At 40.1% G+C, this 23,724-nt stretch overlaps 2 protein-coding genes across 3 annotated transcripts in view; one reads left to right on the top strand and one right to left on the bottom strand.

Annotated features, from left to right (window-relative positions):
- Positions 1-1,219: 1,219 nt before the first annotated feature.
- On the bottom strand, positions 1,220-18,638 carry slc26a2 (solute carrier family 26 member 2; the record flags this gene model as incomplete). Of its 2 annotated transcripts, XM_034232718.1 has the most annotated exon segments (6): positions 1,220-1,589; positions 3,515-3,593; positions 9,347-9,637; positions 12,258-12,871; positions 16,296-16,340; positions 18,535-18,632. In XM_034232718.1, coding segments are annotated over 4 exon segments (1,340 nt in total), but the record flags the coding sequence as incomplete, so codon positions are not given.
- Positions 7,150-23,724, top strand: part of LOC117557039 (rod cGMP-specific 3',5'-cyclic phosphodiesterase subunit alpha-like) — a gene marked incomplete at its 3' end in the record, with an annotated part of 54,818 nt that continues 38,243 nt past the window's right edge. The window contains 1 exon segment of the mRNA XM_034232716.1: positions 7,150-7,193.

Here is a 23,724-nt window from a genome sequence, read left to right as displayed (position 1 = left end):
ATGTCTGTTCTACATCAACATGTGTCCCCTCTTCTTCATGTCTCTTCTACATCAACATGTGTCCCTCTTCTTCATGTCTCTTCTACATCAACATGTGTCCCCTCTTCTTCATGTCTCTTCTACATCAACATGTGTCCCCTCTTCTTCATGTCTCTTCTACATCAACATGTGTCCCCTCTTCTTCATGTCTCTTCTACATCAACATGTGTCCCCTCTTCTTCATGTCTCTTCTACATCACATGTGTCCCTCTTCTTCATGTCTCTTCTACATCAACATGTGTCCCCTCTTCTTCATGTCTCTTCTACATCAACATGTGTCCCCTCTTCTTCATGTCTCTTCTACATCAACATGTGTCCCCCTCTTCTTCATGTCTCTTCTACATCAACATGTGTCCCCTCTTCTTCATGTCTCTTCTACATCAACATGTGTCCCCTCTTCTTCATGTCTCTTCTACATCAACATGTGTCCCCTCTTCTTCATGTCTCTTCTACATCAACATGTGTCCCCTCTTCTTCATGTCTCTTCTACATCAACATGTGTCCCCTCTTCTTCATGTCTCTTCTACATCAACATGTGTCCCCTCTTCTTCATGTCTCTTCTACATCAACATGTGTCCCCTCTTCTTCATGTCTCTTCTACATCAACATGTGTCCCCTCTTCTTCATGTCTCTTCTACATCAACATGTGTCCCCTCTTCTTCATGTCTCTTCTACATCAACATGTGTCCCTTCTTCATGTCTCTTCTACATCAACATGTGTCCCCTCTGTGGAAAGAGACTCTGAAAGTTTCAGGAACAAAGATTCTCTCTCTTTTTGATCCATTTCTATAAAAACCTGTCTGAAAATGAGCTGATCAGATTTTGGCCACTTGATGATGTCATAACGATGTTTTGTCTTGGTAACCATTAGCCAATCAGCAACCAAGGTACCCCCCCCCCCCCCCTTATCACCTGAATCTCCTCTAGAGCTCCATTGAGTTCTTTGTAACCAAATGTCTCTCAGAGGGGCGTGGGGAGGGGCTCCTTACTTTCATCTAAAGTAACAGACAGAGAATCAGCACTTTGGAAACAGGGCTGAAACAGAGGGGATTATGGGTAATGCTGCCATGATCTGTTTGGTGTTTCAGCCAATCAGAGACAGGCTCTGGATATATCTGAGACCTGGGATATATTGATGAGAACAGTATGATAGGGGACCTTTAACTGATTGTTTGCTTACTTCTGCAGGGAGTAGAAGAGCGGTGCGATGACCAGCAGCACCAGCAGCAGGACGAGGGCACTGATGATCCCTGAGATCTGCGTCTGGCATCCGGTCGACTCCTTCACCAGCGTCTTCGTCAGCGCTGCACTGGTGGTGAAGCAGCGGAAGAACGACGGCAGGATGTTGCAGAAACCAATGGCGTACATCTCCTGGTTGGCGTCCACCGTGTAGCCGTGCTTCTTGGCGAACATCTCGGACAGAGAGACGGTGATGGCGAATCCAACGATGGCGATGGAGAAAGCATCGACGGCCACATTTGGGATCAGAGACCAAAGAGGCATCTGAGGAGGGAGGAAACCAGTGGGGATGGTACCAGCAACACCAGAACCTGTCAGGGGTCAGACGTTACACTCACAACATTAGAGAACAAGACAAAGAGGAATCAATAAACACAGAGACGGGAAGAGTTAGAGGTGGGAAGTATTGGAGTACAAATACTTTGTTACTGTACTTCAGTACATTTATCTGGTATCAGTACTTTACTCCACTACTTAGTACTTTGACTTCTTACACTTTGAACACAAATACCTGTACTTTCTACTTCTCACATGTTGAACTCAAATACCTGTACTTTCTACTTCTTACATGTTGAACACAAATACCTGTACTTTCTACTTCTCACATGTTGAACTCAAATACCTGTACTTTCTACTTCTTACATGTTGAACTCAAATACCTGTACTTTCTACTCTTCTTACATGTTGAACTCAAATACCTGTACTTTCTACTTCTTACATGTTGAACTCAAATACCTGTACTTTCTACTTCTTACATGTTGAACTCAAATACCTGTACTTTCTACTTCTTACATGTTGAACTCAAATACCTGTACTTTCTACTTCTTACATGTTGAACTCAAATACCTGTACTTTCTACTTCTTACATGTTGAACTCAAATACCTGTACTTTCTACTTCTTACATGTTGAACTCAAATACCTGTACTTTCTACTTCTCACATGTTGAACTCAAATACCTGTACTTTCTACTTCTCACATGTTGAACACAAATACCTGTACTTTCTACTTCTTACATGTTGAACACAAATACCTGTACTTTCTACTTCTTACATGTTGAACTCAAATACCTGTACTTTCTACTTCTTACATGTTGAACTCAAATACCTGTACTTCTACTTCTTACATGTTGAACTCAAATACCTGTACTTTCTACTTCTTACATGTTGAACTCAAATACCTGTACTTTCTACTTCTTACATGTTGAACTCAAATACCTGTACTTTCTACTTCTTACATGTTGAACACAAATACCTGTACTTCTACTTCTCACATGTTGAACATCAAATACCTGTACTTTCTAAAGCAAATACCTGTACTTTCTACTTCTCACATGTTGAACACAAATACCTGTACTTTCTACTTCTTACATGTTGAACTCAAATACGTGTACTTTCTACTTCTTACATGTTGAACACAAATACCTGTACTTTCTACTTCTTACATGTTGAACTCAAATACCTGTACTTTATACTTCTTACATGTTGAACTCAAATACCTGTACTTTCTACTTCTCACATGTTGAACACAAATACCTGTACTTTCTACTTCTCACTGTTGAACTCAAATACCTGTACTTTCTACTTCTTACATGTTGAACTCAAATACCTGTACTTTCTACTTCTTACATGTTGAACTCAAATACCTGAACTTTCGACTTCTTACATGTTGAACTCAAATACCTGTACTTTCTACTTCTTACATGTTGAACTCAAATACCTGTACTTTCTACTTCTCACATGTTGAACTCAAATACCTGTACTTTCTACTTCTCACATGTTGAACTCAAATACCTGTACTTTCTACTTCTTACATGTTGAACTCAAATACCTGTAGTTTCTACTTCTTACATGTTGAACTCAAATACCTGTACTTTCTACTTCTCTCATGTTGAACTCAAATACCTGTACTTTCTACTTCTTACATGTTGAACTCAAATACTTGTACTTTCTACTTCTCTCATTTTCCAAACAGCTGGTTCCTTTAGTCTGAATGTGTGTTTGATGCGTGATCATTATTCTTTAGAGTCATTGCGTACCTATTGATTTGAACACGATCCGTGTATCCATCATTTCCTGGTCTTCTCTAAAGAAGAGGGACCAATGGAAACGTTGTCATGTTGCCGTTGCTCAACATGGAAATCACGTCTTTGGTGGTCGTAGAAATAGATGGGCCTTTTTCCAGAAACTAAATAGCATGGCTTAAATCACATGATTATATAAAACAGATTCTACAAACCGTAGTCGATGTTGAAGTTTCCAAAATGAGAAGCCAGCGTCGCTATCACCACCACGAAGAGCTCGAAGGGAATTGGAGCCTGGGTGAGGAGAAAGAAAAGAGAATAAGATAAAATAGGATTAACATCAACAGGGTCAAATAGAAAAACAAGACAGCACAGATTCACACAGATTAATACAATTAAAGATAACATCAAAGATAACCATTTTAAATGAGAAAATAACTATTGAAAGGTCTCCTATCATGCTATTTTTAGGCATATATTATGGGTCTCAGACATATAAAAAATATATAAAAAAACGTCTCTCTGAAACAGGATGGAGCTCAAACTCTTTCTCTCTCTCAGGTTTACCACAAGGTGACTTCCTTTTGATTTCCTGCTTCTTCACACACTCTCTCCAGTACAGGTTAGCTCTGAGTGTTAGCATGCTAATGTAAACACAGACCATATTACTTCCAGAACACATCTCATTGTTTCTGACAGCAACGTTTCTGATTGGCCCGTGGGGGTAAAGCCCGCCCACATTTTAGTAATGTCGTCATGACGCAGCAAATCTGGATCAGCTCCGTTGTTCCCCGTTTTTAGAGATGTGGGTACGGAGGAGAAGAGAGAGGGGTTTATTTCTGACACACCGGGGACACACACAAGGGACACATGGGGACACACCGGGGACACCGAGGATACACCGGGGGGACACCGAGGATGGGGACACATGGTGATGTAGAGGAGACATCACTTTGAGAGTCTCCTGACACACCGGGGGGACACCGAGGACACACTGGGGACACACCGGGGATACATGGTGATGTAGAGAAGACATCACTTTGAGAGTCTCCTGACACACCGGGGACACACCGGGGACACACCGAGGACACACTGGGGACACACCGGGGACACACCGAGGACACACTGGGGACACATGGTGATGTAGAGAAGACATCAAAAAGTGCATTTTGCATAATAGGAGAGCTTTAAGGCAGTAAAATAAGTTGTTTATTTGCTTCTGGACAAAAGTTAAGGGTAAAATGTTTAACAAGAAATGCTTTTATTTTGAAGTGCAAGTATGTGTCCTGCTCATTCTCTTTCCTGTTATGTTTTGAAATGAGTATGTCGAGTGCATTTCCCCCGTCTTCTAGCGTTCTTGTTGGAAACTGTTTTATTAATTTAAAGTAAAGACGTTCAGTTTGGACTAGACTCGCTTTGTTCTTCATTCGGAGCTTCCATTACACATCAGGTAGAGGGGTGAAGATGATGGGAGGCTGGAACAAACCATTCACTCCAGCACTTTGCTCTGTAACGGCCAATCGGACAGAGCTGGACCCGGATACCCTGAACAAGACAAGCCTGTTGCCCTCCTGGCTCCAACATGTTAGAACAAGCTCCCCATTGACACCAGGCGACTGCAGACTGAATGGCTACCTGTTTAGCTTCTGCTGTGGCAACCCCCCAACAATGCATCAGTTTGGCTTATTTGAAGCGAATATACCTGCAAGCTGTGTCTTTATGGTTTATTTCACTCATCGTTAGTCACTTTGGATTAGAGCATCAGCTAAATGAATGTAAATTAAAAACGTTAATTAATTGTCCTTTCTAGTTCATCTTGGGCTCAGACTTACTCTTCTCAGTTGAATGTTATTCCTGCTTTAGCTCAGTTTTGCTTTGACAATTATACCAAAACTATTAGCATGCCAAAATAAGATTAACCCCAAAATATAGCTGAGACTGATGCCCCGGCCACACGAGGACGAAAACGGCCGTTTGCGTTACTGTTTAGTGTCATATAGACCATTCGGCCACACGAGGACGACCGAATACGGCACTAAACGACTGAGGAAACGATAACGGGTCCCAAGGTGGATAGAACGGCATACGCAACGCTCTGGGGGGTCAAACGGCTCCGTGTGTGCGCCCTATACGAACATTTTCTGATAATGATGAGGCAATAGCCCGCCTCTCCCCACCTCTTCTGCTCACCTCCGCTTACCCCGCGCCATTGCTGATGTGTTTCGCCACCAACAACAACAACAATGGCGGATCGCAGAGTTGCTATCGTGCTCCGGACGCTACTGACCATGCTACAGTTCTTTGTGCAACATCTACAGCAGACTTACACATCCGGGGGGGATCTTACTCGCTGCTTTTGTGGATATGTACTGCAGCTTCAGCGATCATTTTCTGATAATGATGAGGCAATAGCCCCGCCTCTCCCCACCTCTGCTGCTCACCCCCGCGTCAAAGTAAACTGCACACTGAATTCAGATTATTTATCTTTCTCTCGATATGGACATAAACGCGAGTGAAGTCTAATCTGACAGGACGGAGACACCTCTCAAACTACCTAAACTAGTTATAAATATATTTATTTTTACTGTCGGCCGGGTCACTCATTACCAGTGTTGGGTGTAACACGTTACAAGTAACGCGTTACTGTAACTTGGCAGTAACTAGTACTCTAACGCATTACTTTTTTAATTCAGTAACTCAGTTACCGTTACTACATGGTGCGTTACTCCGTTACTGCGTTAGTTTTTTTATATAGTCAACAGCCAGGCGAACAGAGATGAGAACTGTACTTAAGTACAGTACTTGAGTAAATGTACTTTGATACTTCCTGTGTCACATGCGGAGACACGCTGTGGGCGTGTTTGTGTTGTTTACTAGTGATGGCGAGATGAAGCCTTATGAAGCTTTGAAGCTTTCCAGCCAATTGGTTCGCAAAAGGGTTCATCTCATGAGGGTTCATCATGGGCTTCATTTGAACACAAACCCCCTGCTGGTCAAAGTGTGTAAAACAGGCAGATTGGACATCTCAACAGTGTGCTCTATCTCATACCAAGTTCCCAATGAGTAAAGCCTTAGAATAACTCTAAACAACCAACATAAAATCATTTTCATGTTAACAATATTGTTTTTATTCCAGTTGAATGATTGTGATTGAAAAGCCTAAGGAGGCTGGTAAACATTGCAAAGAGGGATTTGTATTCCTTACTAATATTCATAAACGTAACCATGTTGTAGCCTGAGAAAGGCTAAACCATATCAAAGAATACATTTATTAACTACATTATCTCATTTAGCTGTAGCTTTTATAAACAACAAAAAATACGTATCGACGAGTCGTTGAACCAGCTGAGCCACAGCACACACGCTGAATCTCACTGAAAACACTGTAACATATTTATTCCTGTATTTATTCATTCATGTTTTTTTTCCTACATTTATTTATGCTTGCATCTATTTATACTTATGACATGTTCCGACCTCTATATAGGTGAGGTTCTGAGCTCTTTTAATTCCATCGTGTCACCAGCGGGCCCGGGTACAGGAGGGGTAATTTATTATACATCCATTGGTATTATGAGCGTTGTGGTTCAACGGTTCAACCGATCAGAATCGCTTCGTGAAGCAGTCACGTGGTATCGACAGGCAGCGAGGCTTCGTTTGTCATCGATGACGTCACTGGCCCAAAACGATACAAGCCTCGATACAAGGTTCACAAAAAGCTTCGGGGATTACTCGACACACGCTCCGAAGCCTCGGCGCAATACGTAACATCACTATTGTTTACTAACAAGACTATCATGGCGGCGGCGGAGCTCAAGTCTAGTTTCTCCACCTGGAGATATTCTCACTATTTCACTTTTGTCGAGCACAAAGAAAAGAAAGTTTCTGCTAAATGTAAGTTGTGTCCTGGCGGGTCAAAGATCCTATCTACTGCCCAAACCAGTCATTCAAATCTCTTCTGCAAAAACAACATGCTGGGACGAAGCTAGTAGCTAAGACCACAGAGACTCAGCCGACGCCACTCCACCTCCACCTAAGCAACAGCGGCTGGATTTTAACCGAGGGACTGCTAGCCAGGGAAAAGTCGATAAAGCCATTGCACGGTATGTTGTAGAACACATGCAGGCTATTGCTACAGTGGAGTCACCCGCTTTCAGGGAGCTAGTTAGCATGATAGCATGTCCGGGCGGCACACGGCATATGGGATGGAAAACTTTTTCCAACTACCTGGAGAAAGAATATACAAAAATGGAAAGCCAGCTAATATCGATGCAATCCAGATTGCATATAATGCATGTCAAGTTGATCAACAGATTGTATTATTCTCCAATGCAATAACAGTACTGAAAGGAAGGCTATAAGGGCATTAATGGGAGACCTTTTTTAAGTAACTACAACGTTACTTTTCACAGTAACGCATTACTTTTGGGTTTAAGTAACTAGTAATGGTAACTAGTTACTGGTTTTCAGTAACTAGCACAACACTGCTCATTACTGGATCAGCTGCTGCATGAGACAGACACTGGCGCTGTCCGAAGAGAGGGAGGAAAAAGAGAGGCTCCGTGACCTTTGACCGGCACTTTTATAATTTTGTCGGAAGATTTAAACTTTAATTCACGTTGACTGGCGAAAAACTCTGCCCGCTTCCCTCGGCCCCCACCGCGGAGAATAAACAGAAGGGCAACCATGACAACCATGCTTCTTCTGCTTTTGTGGAGGAAGTTACAGCGCCACGTACAGGCTCCTGCTTATGTACTGCAGCTTCTCCAGCGGTTGGAGCTAAACGGAGCGGTCTCGTGTGGACAGACACTATCCGGATAACTATTGCGTGACGGAAGCTTGTTTGCGATTGCGTTAATCCTATGCGTTTAGCCGTTTTCGTCCTCGTGTGGCCGGGGTCTGAGATGCAGTCATTGGCAGGTTCTTACCAAGCGGCAAACCGTGGGGTAGAGCTGGGAAGCCAATACGGAAGTGCCACACACTGCAGTTCATACATGGGCCGCTAGGTATGTCGTGCTGTGCGCTTGAATGTACTAACAGAACTTCCAAGAAGTCTAAAATGATAATATTATTATACATGTTAACCCCGTTCGCAGGTGTTTGTGTGCTTGGTTGCTTAGCTTGTTACTTATTAGCCAGCTAAGGACGTAACCCTTTATGCATACATACACATTTTAGTTTATGATTCAGCCTTGGGTAAGACTTTTATAGTCGATGGCTATGACGCCCATAATGCTAAATGGGAGCAAATGTTAATAGGGGACCCGATTATCCCAGTGGTGGCCGCCGGAGCTAACGGAGCCGCAGGGGGCTAGCTCCAGCCGGCGTCCCGGAGCTAGCCCACTGCGGCTCCGTTAGGTCCGGGCGGTGGAGTCCGTCTTTTCTCAACGTGTGAATGACAAGCATTAAGAATAACAAAATATAGCTAATTCTCTTGCAGATTGTTTATATAGGGGTACTACACTGTTAGCAGTAACTTGGTATGCATGTATTTCATGTTAGCTTAGCTTCTTAGCCTGAGCTAGCTCTGTTTACTTCCAGTTCGGAGGCAGCTGGTCCCGCCTCGGCTCCGCCTCTTTGCCCTTATTTGGAGCAGGCGGGATTAGACTCTGACGTCACAGTCGAGCCGTTAGTGGCCGACTCCGCCTACTAAGGGCTTCACGGCAACTCTGCAGAATTCTATGGGTGACGTCACGGATACTACGTCCATTTATATATACAGTCTATGGTTCTTACACCTTCTTTAACCAAAGTAAACAACTACCTAACCCAGACTACTCTTATCAGAGAGAGAGAGAGAGAGAGAGAGAGAGAGAGAGAGAGAGAGAGAGAGAGAGAGAGAGAGAGAGAGGAGAGAGAGAGAGAGAGAGAAGAGAGATAGAGAGAGAGAGAGATAGAGACTTTAAATGTAAAGGACTGTTTAGGCAGGAAGGCGGACCCAAGAGCAGTACAACATGTGAAATCAAGTAGTCTTAACCAATAGCAAGCTTCAATTGACCAAAAAGCTGACTATAATCTTGGTCAACAAGGACTAACCCGGTCTGTACCTTCAGCTTGGCTTTGAAGCGGTCGTTGAGCTCCTTGGTCGGTAACAGGATCATCAAACACACCAGACTGGTCACCAGGTCGCAGACGTTGGTGTTCTGCAGGTTGGAGAGCACGCTGTACCACGTTTTGAAGAGAGTGAACCAGCCCTGAGGACGAGGGATCTTCAGACCCAGAAGGTATTTGAACTGGGAGGTGAGGATGGTCAGAGACGCTCCGGTAGCAAAGCCACTGAGCAGAGAGTCTGAGAGGTAGACGGAGACGAAGCCCACCTGGAAAATACCCATCAGCACCTGGAAGAAGAGAGCGGGAATAAGAGGGAGGGGTCAAGGCTTTTATTGTCCTTTATACATAGCTACAGTGTAGTTAGTTAGACTTTAGGGTAATTTCACTCTGTAACGAAACCTTCCTAAGCAAAATTGGCCATTCGTCCAAAACCTAGATCTGTTTTTCCCTGAGTCCCCAGATTGTCAGTTCTTGCAAATATTAGGACTGTACCCGAATATCTGAACATTCGGTCGTCGGCCTACTATTCGGTTTTCAATTTCGTTATTCGGATATTTGTTTTTTTTGTCCTAAATGTATGCTATCAATAAAGGCGAATTGCCACATTATTATACTATATTTATACTTTTTAATTGCACTGTTAAAATGCGGAAATATATACAATCTCAGCTTGGGCGCCTGACATCGCTTTCACACACAGCATCACGCTTCACTTCGCTTCACACACAAAACAAAACGCCGAAGACTTCAGCTGTATTTAAATTTCACGGCGATAAGACGAAGGCATTGTTCCAAATATGCAATATGAAACTGGCCCACCACGGTGGCTCAACAACTATGAAAAGTCACCTGAATGCTGTAAGTAGTAGCTTAGCTGTTGTCCAGTTGCCATAATGAAGCCGCTCTATACGCCGTTCAAACAGTAACGTTACACATGATGAGAACGTGCCGAATATTCGCTGCTGGCGGCCAAATGCGGCCCGCAGGCCATGTTTTATTGGCCCTCAACTAATTCAAAAAGTATATTGAAATATGACCCAGAAATGAGCCTTGTGCTTGTTTTATATTGTACTTCTTAAATATACATGTACATATATATTAAACAGCAGTGTTTCCCCTATATACAAATATGCGTGCCAGGTACCCAAACAAATAAATTGTTTTAACTTTTTTTTTTATTATTAAAATAATAATAAGTGTCAACCCTTTTTCATTTTTGATTGTTTGTTATGTGGATGTTTAGTCTTTGTGTTACTGTATGTTCAATAAAGCTGTATTTTTGCTAAATCTTGAGACATTGCCACTGTCTGCACTGGCAGGGCCGAACTAGGGAAAATAAGATATAAATGAACAACAAAAATAAAATAAGTTACATTTATTTCATATTGGCTATGGAAGGTTATTGGTTAACTTATTTGATTAAACCATTTTCATATGGGTGTTTAGAGTTGTACCCCCTAGATCTAGTCTCTAGTAATTCTGCTCAAAGTGCACCAGATTGAAGCATTTTACTTTAAAATGTTCAAACAAATCTTCCCGGGGGAGCATAACCCCCCCCCCCCCCCCCCCCCCCTAGAGGATGTGATGTCCACCCCCCAAATCAAACATGTTCATACAATACTGAATACATTTGAAGCCATTTTGACGTATATTACCTATGTCAATACGTTTCTGTTTTTGTAGTGTATTGTCTTTAGTAGAGATTTTTCATTTATTCTTTATATATAAAATCTCGCCTAGGGCAGCAAATTGGCTAGAACCGGCCCTGGTGCTAGAACTCAAGAGCCTTTCTTGTGCTGGCAGACACATAGAAACAAATTGGCGGGGCGCAATAACTTATTTACATAACAAGCTTCCTATTTCCTCTTATTATAAGCAATCTAAGGCTTCCATTTTAAGGAATGAACTGCCAACATAATACATGAAACCGTATGGAGAGCTGTGATTTAAGTGTCAAGCATACTTTACCTACATTTCATTGATTTTACCAACTTATAACTGAACTTATGAGGCGATAAACCTCTAGTGAGCGGCAGCCCTTCATATATTTTTCTGCATGTGGCCTTCGGAGAAATAAGTTTGGACCCCCCTTTGTGTTTACTCGAGTGACTCAAACTACTATCTCCATTTGCTTTAGATACCAATATGTAGTCAGCCACAGACAACATAAACACCACTGCTGCTTTGAGCACGCTGTGAACAGTGGGGGTAAAATCAAACGCGGTTCACAAGCTTTATTTATTGTCTTTAGAAAGTCGGCTAATGCAATCTTTCTTAGTACAATAGTACGAAACCACAATTTAACATTTCGATTTTTGATGGCAAAAACAGTATTAAAAGAATGCCGAAATACCTACTTAATGATACCTAATGATGCTTTGTCTGGTTCCTTTAGTCTGAATGTGTGTTTGATGCGTGATCATTATTCTTTAGAGTCATTGCGTGCCTATTGATTTGAGCACGATCCGTGTATCCATCATTTCCTGGTCTTCTCTAAAGAAGAGGGACCAATGGAAACGTTGTCATGTTGCCGTTGTTCAGCATGGAAACATTCATTAGCTAACAATGACATTATTGTTCTATTGATATAAAGGGAGGTCAGGTACTCTTTAAAGCAGCTGCTAGTTATGGGTACTTTTTACTGAAGTACATTTCAAAGCCTCTTTACTTTCACTTGAGTAAAGAAGTTTAGTCAGTACTTCTACCAGAGTATTTTTAAACATGAGTATGTGTACTTCTACTTGAGTAAAGGATGTGTGTACTTCTACTTGAGTAAAGGATGTGTGGACTTCTACCTGAGTAAAGGATGTGTGTACTTCTACTTGAGTAAAGGATGTGTGTACTTCTACTTGAGTGAAGGATGTGTGTACTTCTACTTGAGTGAAGGATGTGTGTACTCGTGCCTACCTGATAAACTCCAGCTGTGAAAGTAACTGTAGCTCCGACGGTGATAGCATAGCAGCTTCTGTCACAATCCATCCCAAAGCTGCTATTTCCCAGCAGGATGGAGCTGTCGTTGCTACTTAAGATGCTGTTTTCTGGGAGGTATCCTGCCAACGCTAACTCCCTATCAACGACTTGACCCACGAGCAAACACAGGACCCCGAAGATCCCCACCGAAATGTGTCTGGAAGTGCCTAAAAGTGCGTAGATGATGGAGGCGAAAAAGGACGTATAAAGACCATAAATGGGGTCCTGACTGGCCAATAGGGAGTAAGCTATGGACTGAGGGACCAATAGGATTCCTACAATAAGTCCAGACATGACGTCGCCCAGAATCCATTCTTTCAGCTGGTAGCGAGGCAGCCATTTTACAATCGGGACGAAACCCAGTATTTTGGATTTAGCTTTCTTTGGAGTGCACGAGCAGTTCTTTTTGAGCCGGTTTGACACGCCGGTTTGCCAGCTTTTGGGTTCTTCCTGGACTCTCTGGAGAATGAGAGGATGCTGCTGATCGCTCTCAGCTCCATCTTCTGCTGTAGGACAGAAGTCATCAGCATCTGTCATGATCGAGCCCTTATCTGAGGGATTTAAAGAAGAGAGATGTTCAGTTTAGCATTTTGTAGAAAGATAGCAGCTCAAGGGTTCCCTCCACAAAAAGCAATGGGATTTCCCAATAAGATTACTCTTTACTGCAGAAAATAAGCACATGTTTATGATGATAATCTCCACATATTAACACCACTTGTGATTTCAGGCTAATGTTGGGCTATAAAGGAACTACAGCACGGTCACATGACTTCACATCACCACCGCTAAGCTAAAGGCTGCTAATGTTGGGCTATAAAGGAACTACAGCACGGTCACATGACTTCACATCACCACCGCTAAGCTAAAGGCTGCTAATGTTGGGCTATAAAGGAACTACAGCACGGTCACATGACTTCACATCACCACCGCTAAGCTAAAGGTGGCTAATGTTGGGCATTAAAGGAACTACAGCACGGTCACATGACTTCAGGTCACCACCGCTAAGCTAAAGGAGGCTAATGTTGGGCTATAAAGGAACTACAGCACGGTCACATGACTTCACGTCACCACCGCTAAGCTAAAGGAGGCTAATGTTGGGCTATAAAGGAACTACAGCACGGTCACATGACTTCACGTCACCACCGCTAAGCTAAAGGTGGCTAATGTTGGGCTATAAAGGAACTACAGCACGGTCACATGACTTCACGTCACCACCGCTAAGCTAAAGGTGGCTAATGTTGGGCATTAAAGGAACTACAGCACGGTCACATGACTTCACATCACCACCGCTAAGCTAAAGGTGGCTAATGTTGGGCATTAAAGGAACTACAGCACGGTCACATGACTTCAGGTCACCACCGCTAAGCTAAAGGAGGCTAATGTTGGGCTATAAAGGAACTACAGCACGGTCACATGACTTCACGTCACCACCGCTAAGCTAAGGAGGCTAATGTTGGGCTATAAAGGAACTACAGCACGGTCACATGACTTCACGTCACCACCGCTAAGCTAAAGGTGGCTAATGTTGGGCTATAAAGGAACTACAGCACGGTCACATGACTTCACGTCACCACCGCTAAGCTAAAGGTGGCTAATGTTGGGCTATAAAGGAACTACAGCAAGGTCACCTGACTTCACGTCACCACCGCTAAGCTAAAGGCGGCTAATGTTGGGCTATAAAGGAACTACAGCACGGTCACATGACTTCACGTCACCACCGCTAAGCTAAAGGCGGCTAATGTTGGGCTATAAAGGAACTACAGCACGGTCGCATGACTTCACGTCACCACCGCTAAGCTAAAGGAGGCTAATGTTGGGCTATAAAGGAACTACAGCACGGTCACATGACTTCACGTCACCACTGCTAAGCTAAAGGAGGCTAATGTTGGGCTATAAAGGAACTACAGCACGGTCACATGACTTCACATCACCACCGCTAAGCTAAAGGCTGCTAATGTTGGGCTATAAAGGAACTACAGCACGGTCACATGACTTCACATCACCACCGCTAAGCTAAAGGTGGCTAATGTTGGGCATTAAAGGAACTACAGCACGGTCACATGACTTCACGTCACCACCGCTAAGCTAAAGGAGGCTAATGTTGGGCTATAAAGGAACTACAGCACGGTCACATGACTTCACGTCACCACCACTAAGCTAAAGGAGGCTAATGTTGGCCGTGACAGCGCTTAATCGTCTCATTTAGACATTTGTTAGCAACCGCAGTTTTTTAATTCACCAGTGGGGTATTTAATGACGTATTTTATGTCGTAGAACAAAACGTTCAAATATCTCTCTTAATTTCAGGCTTTTTAACCACAAACACACACAAAATACCATTGTCTTTCAGACAAGATAAGATAAGACTTTATTCATCCCGAAGGAAATTGTTGTGCCAGAGTAACAAAATACAATAAACACAATAAACACAGCATCAAAACTGTACACTAAAAGTGCAGCAAAAAGAGCAAACATCTACAGACAACATGAAACGTAGAAACATAGATGGTCACACAATCAATGCAATCATTATTAGCAGTATTTAGTAGTTAGTAGTGCAAAAATTCAAACGTAGTGGCAGTTACGTAATTACAGGTTATCATAGCATTATTAATAATACTTATAATATAATATTGCACATAGTTATATATATAGCAGCGAGTGTATTGCAATGATGTTAATTATATTGATATGTATATTGCACATAGTGTTGGTGTGGAAGTTCTCAGTGCCCAAGGGAACTGTTAGTGCTCAAAATGCTGAGTCTTTAACAGCAAATAGATCTATACATCTCTTAACATGTGCAATAAAACCAAGTATGACCCTACACATGCAGAGTGAGGTGGAAGGTGAGCAGATATCAGATGTCGGGTCATTGGGTGTCGGCATATTTCTGACATTTAGCTGAGGCAGAGAAATTCTCCTTCCTCTTGAAGTTGCATCACAATAGAGATATGACACTTTCCCTCATGCATACACTCCAGTTTACCCATTAATGTGACCCCTTACTAATAACTGATAATCACCAGCACTGATATCTTCCAAACCAAGGGCAACATTAACAACCCAGGAAATATGATAGGTGACTATATCTGTACAGCCTTGACAAACAGAGGTCAAAAGGCTTGAGATACTTGTGACTATTGTGAATTTAGCTTTGTTTTCAGCAGGTAAACAATTCTAGATAAAAAAAACAGGACCTATTTTGATTGAAAAGTATGTTTTAGAGTTGTTTCCTGCTGTTTAAACAACATTAAAAGGACAATATTAACATGTAAGTGTTGGAGAAAGTATTCAGGTCCTTTACTCTGAAGTACTCTTACCATGTGGTACAAATACTGCATTGAAAACTAAATGTAACCTAGTGAGTAAAAATGGAAAAATGTACTTAAAACAGAAAAGTTTATAAATAAAACACAAAATAAATAATGTAAATTAAAAAATATAAAAAGATATATTGACAAAATTAAAAAAACACCCAAAAATATGTTCTAAATCAGGGGTGTCAAACTCAAGGCCCGGGGACCAAATCCAGCACGCGACTTCATTTTATGTGGCCCTCAAGAGCTTTCAAAGAATATAATACGGTTACATGCTACTTTACACTATATCTATTAGGGGTGTAACGGTATACGTATTCGTACCGAAATTATTCGGTATGGGCCGTTCGGGCACACGTGTGTACCGAACGAATATAACGCTAAACGTAAAAAATTGAAAACGTGAACAACTTCTTGGAAGCAATCTCAGGTGCTGCGTCGCAGCATTCAGAGTAATTTGCTCACATTGGGTTCAACGCGTCATAGAGCGAGCAAGTCATTTCATTGGACGAGAGGCATACTATGAGAGCTGGTCAGAGGGATGCATTCAAATGTAGTCAGTAATTTGAGGAACTAGCGAAATGGCGAACGCAGATAAAGTTGAGCGATCCGAACTCGCGACAGGGGAAGCAAACACAGACATCACAACACGTACCTTTACGGAGCTTCTAGGGGAGATCGTCTCACCGTAGCTGTTAATCTGATCAAAAGACGTGTTCAATGGCATTAAAACGAGAGAAAAAAGCGGCTGAATCGGTTAGTCCATAGGGTTTTAACGTCTCTGTATAAAAAAAATTATTTCATTTATAATCCATAATTCCATTTTTATGTAAAAATCGCAGAGCAAAAGTTAGCTGCTAATGGTAGCCACCAGAGTGGCTGCTGCTTGGTCTTGGCTATGCGGCAGTCTAATACACACACATTACCAAATAAGGAGTATGTGGGAGTTCCCCTCGATTCCATTGGCTCTAACGGTCAAAGAGATATCACATGTCAAAATCGAAGAAGGGGGGCCAGAGATATGGAAAATCCACCCAAATGGCCCCAGAAGAGGGTTTTTTTGCTAAATCTGTCTAAAAAGGTCAAATATCACTTGTTTTGCATCAATCTTGATACAGGGTACTTATTATATGTTGTACTTTGGATTCCTAAAGCTTTTAGTCTACTAACCCATCATCCAAGGTTAGTTTTCACTATAAGTACAACATATCTTATGGACGGACACTATAATTTACAGTTTTTTTACCATGTTCAATCTGAATTTTCTTTAAAATAAAAAACATCTATATTGATTCTGACTTTTCTACATCCAACTCACAGGTTTATCATTGCTTTGAGAAAAAAGATTATTAATTTAACCCTTTTAGAAGGGAAGATATGGTCATTTGTTCTGGGAATGTCATTTTCGAGCCTGAAACCTGAAAAACAGGCTCGGGGTTTAACAGGAACAAACAAATCATACTTTTTAATGGAAAAATCTGAATTATTACCTAAGCTTTGCAGCTGGGTAGAAGTATAAGTAACGTTCCTCTAATGTGCAGTACTACTACTCTACTCATTAAACCACTTCTACTTTTACTCAAGTACAAGATCTGAGTACTTCTACTTTTACTCAAGTACAAGATCTGAGTACTTCTACTTTTACTCAAGTACAAGATCTGAGTACTTCTACTTTTACTCAAGTACAAGATCTGAGTACTTCTACTTTTACTCAAGTACAATATCTGAGTACTTCTACTTTTACTCAAGTACAAGATCTGAGTACTTCTACTTTTACTCAAGTACAATATCTGAGTATTTCGACTTTTACTCAAGTACAAGATCTGAGTACTTCTACTTTTACTCAAGTACATGATCAGAGTACTTCTACTTTTACTCAAGTACAAGATCTGAGTACTTCTACTTTTATTAAAGTAGCCTACAATATCTGAGTACTTCTACTTTTACTCAAGTACAAGATCTGAGTACTTCTACTTTTACTCAAGTACATGATCTGAGTACTTCTACTTTTACTCAAGTACATGATCTGAGTACTTCTACTTTTACTCAAGTACATGATCTGAGTACTTCTACTTTTACTCAAGTACAAGATCTGAGTATTTCGACTTTTACTCAAGTACAAGATCTGAGTATTTCGACTTTTACTTAAGAACAAGACCTGAGTACTTCTACTTTTATTAAAGTAGCCTACAAGATCTGAGTACTTCTACTTTTACTCAAGTACATGATCTGAGTACTTCTACTTTTACTCAAGTACAAGATCTGAGTATTCCGACTTTTAATCAAGTTCAAGATGAGAGTACTTTTACTCAAGATAAGAACAATATCTGAATACTTCTATTTTTACTCAGGTACACGATCTGAGTATTTCTACTTTTACTAAAGTAGCCTACAAGATCTGAATACTTCTACTCAAGTACAAGATCTGAGTACTTCTACTTTTAGTCAAGTACAAGATGAGAGTACTTCTTCACCTCTGAAAACAGGAACCGCTGCTGAGAAGACACGTGGCACTTTCTCAAAATAATAACGTTAATAGGATTACAGTGACGTTAGGACTAGTAGTGTGTAGTTCATGGGATTACTGAGTATACAGGGTATTTAAATGCAGCTGTATTAGGGAAGCGTATATGCAAAAGTCAGAGATGTCAAGTGTTTACTAACTAGTTACAACTTGGCTGTTATAGTAGTTACTTTGTCAAATATATCTATAAATCGCCGGTTGTTTCCGATGTGTCCTTATGAATGAATGGACACCTTTGTAAACAAGTTTTCAACGTGGACACCGGTCCGAAACCAGAGCCAACCAAAGTGAATTTAACATGACATTCTGCTCGTTTTCTAAAAACAATAACAGTAACTATTTAAATGTGTTGGTGTGTGAAGTTACTGACCTGAGCTCCAGTCAGTGAGCGGTGGTTTAAGAGGTCGTGATCAGGTTCAGGTCAGGGATGTCTTCTCACAGCCGAGAATCATTCCGCCTCAAATTCATTTTACACCGGAGCGCCGTGCGTCATGACGTCATGGAACCTCACGTGACCCACTGAGTCAGAGATGGTCTATTTGAGAAGATGCTTCCATTTGAAGCAAAAACATAATATTTAAAATACATTGAATATTAACATAATTATAATAACAGGTAATAAATACCAAGTAACACATAACTTTGTGATGAATAAAAACACTTAGAACCAACAGAGGTCAATCAACAAGTACAAGCTGAATTAAAAAGGTGGATCTTGAATTAGCCAACAAATAATACAATATAAAATAAATACAAAATAATAATTATAATAATAATAATGAAAGGTATTAAATACGAACTAACACATACATTTGATATTGGTGAAGACACTTAAAACCAGTCAATAAACACAGGACTCAAGCACTAAAACAATCATTACAAATAAATTAAATACAAATTAAATAAGATAAACACATACAAAGTACAATAAGACAAATACAATAATACAATAATTATAATTATAATAATAGCAATAATATAAGGAAATCAATACCAAGTAAAACATACATTTGTGAAACACACTTAAAACAAAACACAGGACTGAATAAAACATTTAAAAAATACAAATACATTACAATATAAAATTAGAATTAAAAAAATGACAGATTAAAATAAGAATGAAAAAAGAATACAATTATAATAAATACAATAAAATTACAAACCACATTTAAAAGGGTGAGTCTTGAGTCTCTGAACTGTCATTCAATACGTAGCTGTCCTCCCATTTCCATCTGAAGCTCCAATTACTCATAAAACTCCTCTTACAGTCGGTGTCGCGGTTTCCAGGCTTAGTGAGCGCTCCTCCTGCGTCTCCCCTCTCTGAACACGCCCTCTCTGATTGACACCTTGCAAGTTAAACCAGCTGCTCAACACTGAGGGGTTTGTTTTAGTGCTTCCCAGCTGCTGGGACTTCTGGTCTTGCTGTGTGTTATTCTGCCTCTCAGATTCCTGCAGGAGTTGTACATCACAGCAGGATCCATGATCTGAGCTGTTAGAGAAACAAAAAGTGTGTAACACATGACATCACAACACTAGTAGAAAGTACAGGTATTTGTATTCAACATGTGAGAAGTAGAAAGTACAGGTATTTGAGTTCAACATGTGAGAAGTAGAAAGTACAGGTATTTGTGTTCAACATGTAAGAAGTAGAAAGTACAGGTATTTGTGTTCAACATGTGAGAAGTAGAAAGTACAGGTATTTTGAGTTCAACATGTAAGAAGTAGAAAGTACAGGTATTTGGGTTCAACATGTAAGAAGTAGAAAGTACAGGTATTTGTGTTCAACATGTGAGAAGTAGAAAGTACAGGTATTTGTGTTCAACATGTGAGAAGTAGAAAGTACAGGTATTTGTGTTTCAACATGTAGAAGTAGAAAGTACAGGTATTTGTGGTTCAACATGTAAGAAGTAGAAAGTACAGGTATTTGGGTTCAACATGTAAGAAGTAGAAAGTACAGGTATTTGTGTTCAACATGTAAGAAGTAGAAAGTACAGGTATTTGAGTTCAACATGTAAGAAGTAGAAAGTACAGGTATTTGTGTTCAACATGTGAGAAGTAGAAAGTACAGGTATTTGAGTTCAACATGTAAGAAGTAGAAAGTACAGGTTATTTGAGTTCAACATGTAAGAAGTAGAAAGTACAGGTATTTGAGTTCAACATGTGAGAAGTAGAAAGTACAGGTATTTGAGTTCAACATGTAAGAAGTAGAAAAGTACAGGTATTTGGGTTCAACATGTAAGAAGTAGAAAGTACAGGTATTTGTGTTCAACATGTGAGAAGCAGAAAGTACAGGTATTTGTGTTCAACATATAAGAAGTAGAAAGTACAGGTATTTGAGTTCAACATGTAAGAAGTAGAAAGTACAGGTATTTGAGTTCAACATGTAAGAAGTAGAAAGTACAGGTATTTGAGTTCAACATGTAAGAAGTAGAAAGTACAGGTATTTGAGTTCAACATGTAAGAAGTAGAAGGTACAGGTATTTGAGTTCAACATGTAAGAAGTAGAAAGTACAGGTATTTGAGTTCAACATGTGAGAAGTAGAAAGTACAGGTATTTGAGTTCAACATGTAAGAAGTAGAAAGTACAGGTATTTGAGTTCAACATGTGAGAAGTAGAAAGTACAGGTATTTGTGTTCAACATGTAAGAAGTAGAAAGTACAGGTATTTGGGTTCAACATGTGAGAAGCAGAAAGTACAGGTATTTGTGTTCAACATATAAGAAGTAGAAAGTACAGGTATTTGTGTTCAACATGTAAGAAGTAGAAAGTACAGGTATTTGTGTTCAACATGTGAGAAGCAGAAAGTACAGGTATTTGAGTTCAACATGTAAGAAGTAGAAAGTACAGGTATTTGAGTTCAACATGTAAGAAGTAGAAAGTACAGGTATTTGAGTTCAACATGTGAGAAGTAGAAAGTACAGGTATTTGAGTTCAACATGTAAGAAGTAGAAAGTACAGGTATTTGAGTTCAACATGTAAGAAGTAGAAAGTACAGGTATTTGAGTTCAACATGTAAGAAGTAGAAAGTACAGGTATTTGAGTTCAACATGTGAGAAGTAGAAAGTACAGGTATTTGAGTTCAACATGTAAGAAGTAGAAAGTACAGGTATTTGAGTTCAACATGTAAGAAGTAGAAAGTACAGGTATTTGTGTTCAACATGTGAGAAGCAGAAAGTACAGGTATTTGTGTTCAACATGTGAGAAGCAGAAAGTACAGGTATTTGAGTTCAACATGTAAGAAGTAGAAAGTACAGGTATTTGTGTTCAACATGTGAGAAGCAGAAAGTACAGGTATTTGTGTTCAACATGTGAGAAGCAGAAAGTACAGGTATTTGTGTTCAACATGTGAGAAGCAGAAAGTACAGGTATTTGTGTTCAACATGTGAGAAGCAGAAAGTACAGGTATTTGAGTTCAACATGTGAGAAGTAGAAAGTACAGGTATTTGAGTTCAACATGTGAGAAGTAGAAAGTACAGGTATTTGTGTTCAACATGTGAGAAGCAGAAAGTACAGGTATTTGTATTCAACATGTAAGAAGTAGAAAGTACAGGTATTTGGGTTCAACATGTAAGAAGTAGAAAGTACAGGTATTTGTATTCAACATGTAAGAAGTAGAAAGTACAGGTATTTGTGTTCAACATGTAAGAAGTAGAAAGTACAGGTATTTGTGTTCAACATGTAAGAAGTAGAAAGTAAAGGTATTTGAGTTCAACATGTAAGAAGTAGAAAGTACAGGTATTTGTATTCAACATGTAAGAAGTAGAAAGTACAGGTATTTGGGTTCAACATGTAAGAAGTAGAAAGTACAGGTATTTGTATTCAACATGTAAGAAGTAGAAAGTACAGGTATTTGTGTTCAACATGTAAGAAGTAGAAAGTACAGGTATTTGAGTTCAACATGTCAGAAGTAGAAAGTACAGGTATTTGAGTTCAACATGTAAGAAGTAGAAAGTACAGGTATTTGAGTTCAACATGTGAGAAGTAGAAAGTACAGGTATTTGTGTTCAACATGTAAGAAGTAGAAAGTACAGGTATTTGTATTCAACATGTAAGAAGTAGAAAGTACAGGTATTTGTGTTCAACATGTAAGAAGTAGAAAGTACAGGTATTTGAGTTCAACATGTCAGAAGTAGAAAGTACAGGTATTTGAGTTCAACATGTAAGAAGTAGAAAGTACAGGTATTTGAGTTCAACATGTGAGAAGTAGAAAGTACAGGTATTTGTGTTCAACATGTAAGAAGTAGAAAGTACAGGTATTTGTGTTCAACATGTAAGAAGTAGAAAGTACAGGTATTTGAGTTAAACATGTAAGAAGTAGAAAGTACAGGTATTTGAGTTCAACATGTAAGAAGTAGAAAGTACAGGTATTTGAGTTAAACATGTGAGAAGTAGAAAGTTCAGGTATTTGTGTTCAACATGTAAGAAGTAGAAAGTACAGGTATTTGAGTTCAACATGTAAGAAGTAGAAAGTACAGGTATTTGAGTTAAACATGTGAGAAGTAGAAAGTTCAGGTATTTGAGTTCAACATGTAAGAAGTAGAAAGTACAGGTATTTGGGTTCAACATGTAAGAAGTAGAAAGTTCAGGTATTTGTGTTCAAAATTTAAGAATTCAAAGTAAAAAGTCGTCAGAAAAATAAGTAGTGGAGTAAAGTACTGATACCAGAAACATGTACTTAAGTACAGTAACAAAGTATTCCAAAACTTCCACCTCTGTCGGTTAGTAGCTACTGATTTATTAAAATATTTAGCACGTTTATGTGAAAGGCTTTAATCTATGTTGCAAATGGCCTCCCTCATTTGAACACATTATCTTAATGGGTGAAAATATCCAAAGCTCTAAACTCCACCGTAATCTGTCTCGTTTATCTGACTGTCTGCAGCTGTGGTGGAAATTAGAATCTGAGATGAAAGCCTATTGACCTTTTCATATCAGAAATGTCATCCTCAGAAGTCACAGAAAATGAAGTAATCTGTCTCCAGACTCTTTGCCAGCAATTTTTCAAATGTCAAAACTTTTTATTGATTTCTTTCCCTTTCTTCTCCAGGTTTCAAACTTTAAGAGAAGAGTGTTGCAGGAATGGGTCCTACAACAAAGTATTGTGTCGTCATTTTACCACTTCCTGTCCCCTGGTCTGGAAGTCAATGGTTTTCTGAATGTGTTTTTGGTTGTTAGCCTGAAATAAGGTCTGTGGTTAACACAAGCTGAAGAGATTTTAATTCTAGGACATAAAATACATCAGTAAACATTTTAAAGATTGCTAACGAGTGTCTAAATGAGCTGACTAAACATCATCACGCCCAACATTAGCCTCCTTTAGCTTAGCGGTGGTGACGTGAAGTCATGTGACCGTGCTGTAGTTCCTTTATAGCCCAACATTAGCCACCTTTAGCTTAGCGGTGGTGACGTGAAGTCATGTGACCGTGCTGTAGTTCCTTTATAGCCCAACATTAGCCACCTTTAGCTTAGCGGTGGTGACGTGAAGTCATGTGACCGTGCTGTAGTTCCTTTATAGCCCAACATTAGCCTCCTTTAGCTTAGCAGTGGTGACGTGAAGTCA

The sequence above is a fragment of the Gymnodraco acuticeps genome, unplaced genomic scaffold, assembly GCF_902827175.1.
Source record: "Gymnodraco acuticeps unplaced genomic scaffold, fGymAcu1.1, whole genome shotgun sequence".
Lineage (NCBI taxonomy): Eukaryota > Metazoa > Chordata > Actinopteri > Perciformes > Bathydraconidae > Gymnodraco > Gymnodraco acuticeps.
Note: the sequence above shows the minus strand (reverse complement) of the source record. Positions and strands in the feature narration are given on the sequence as shown.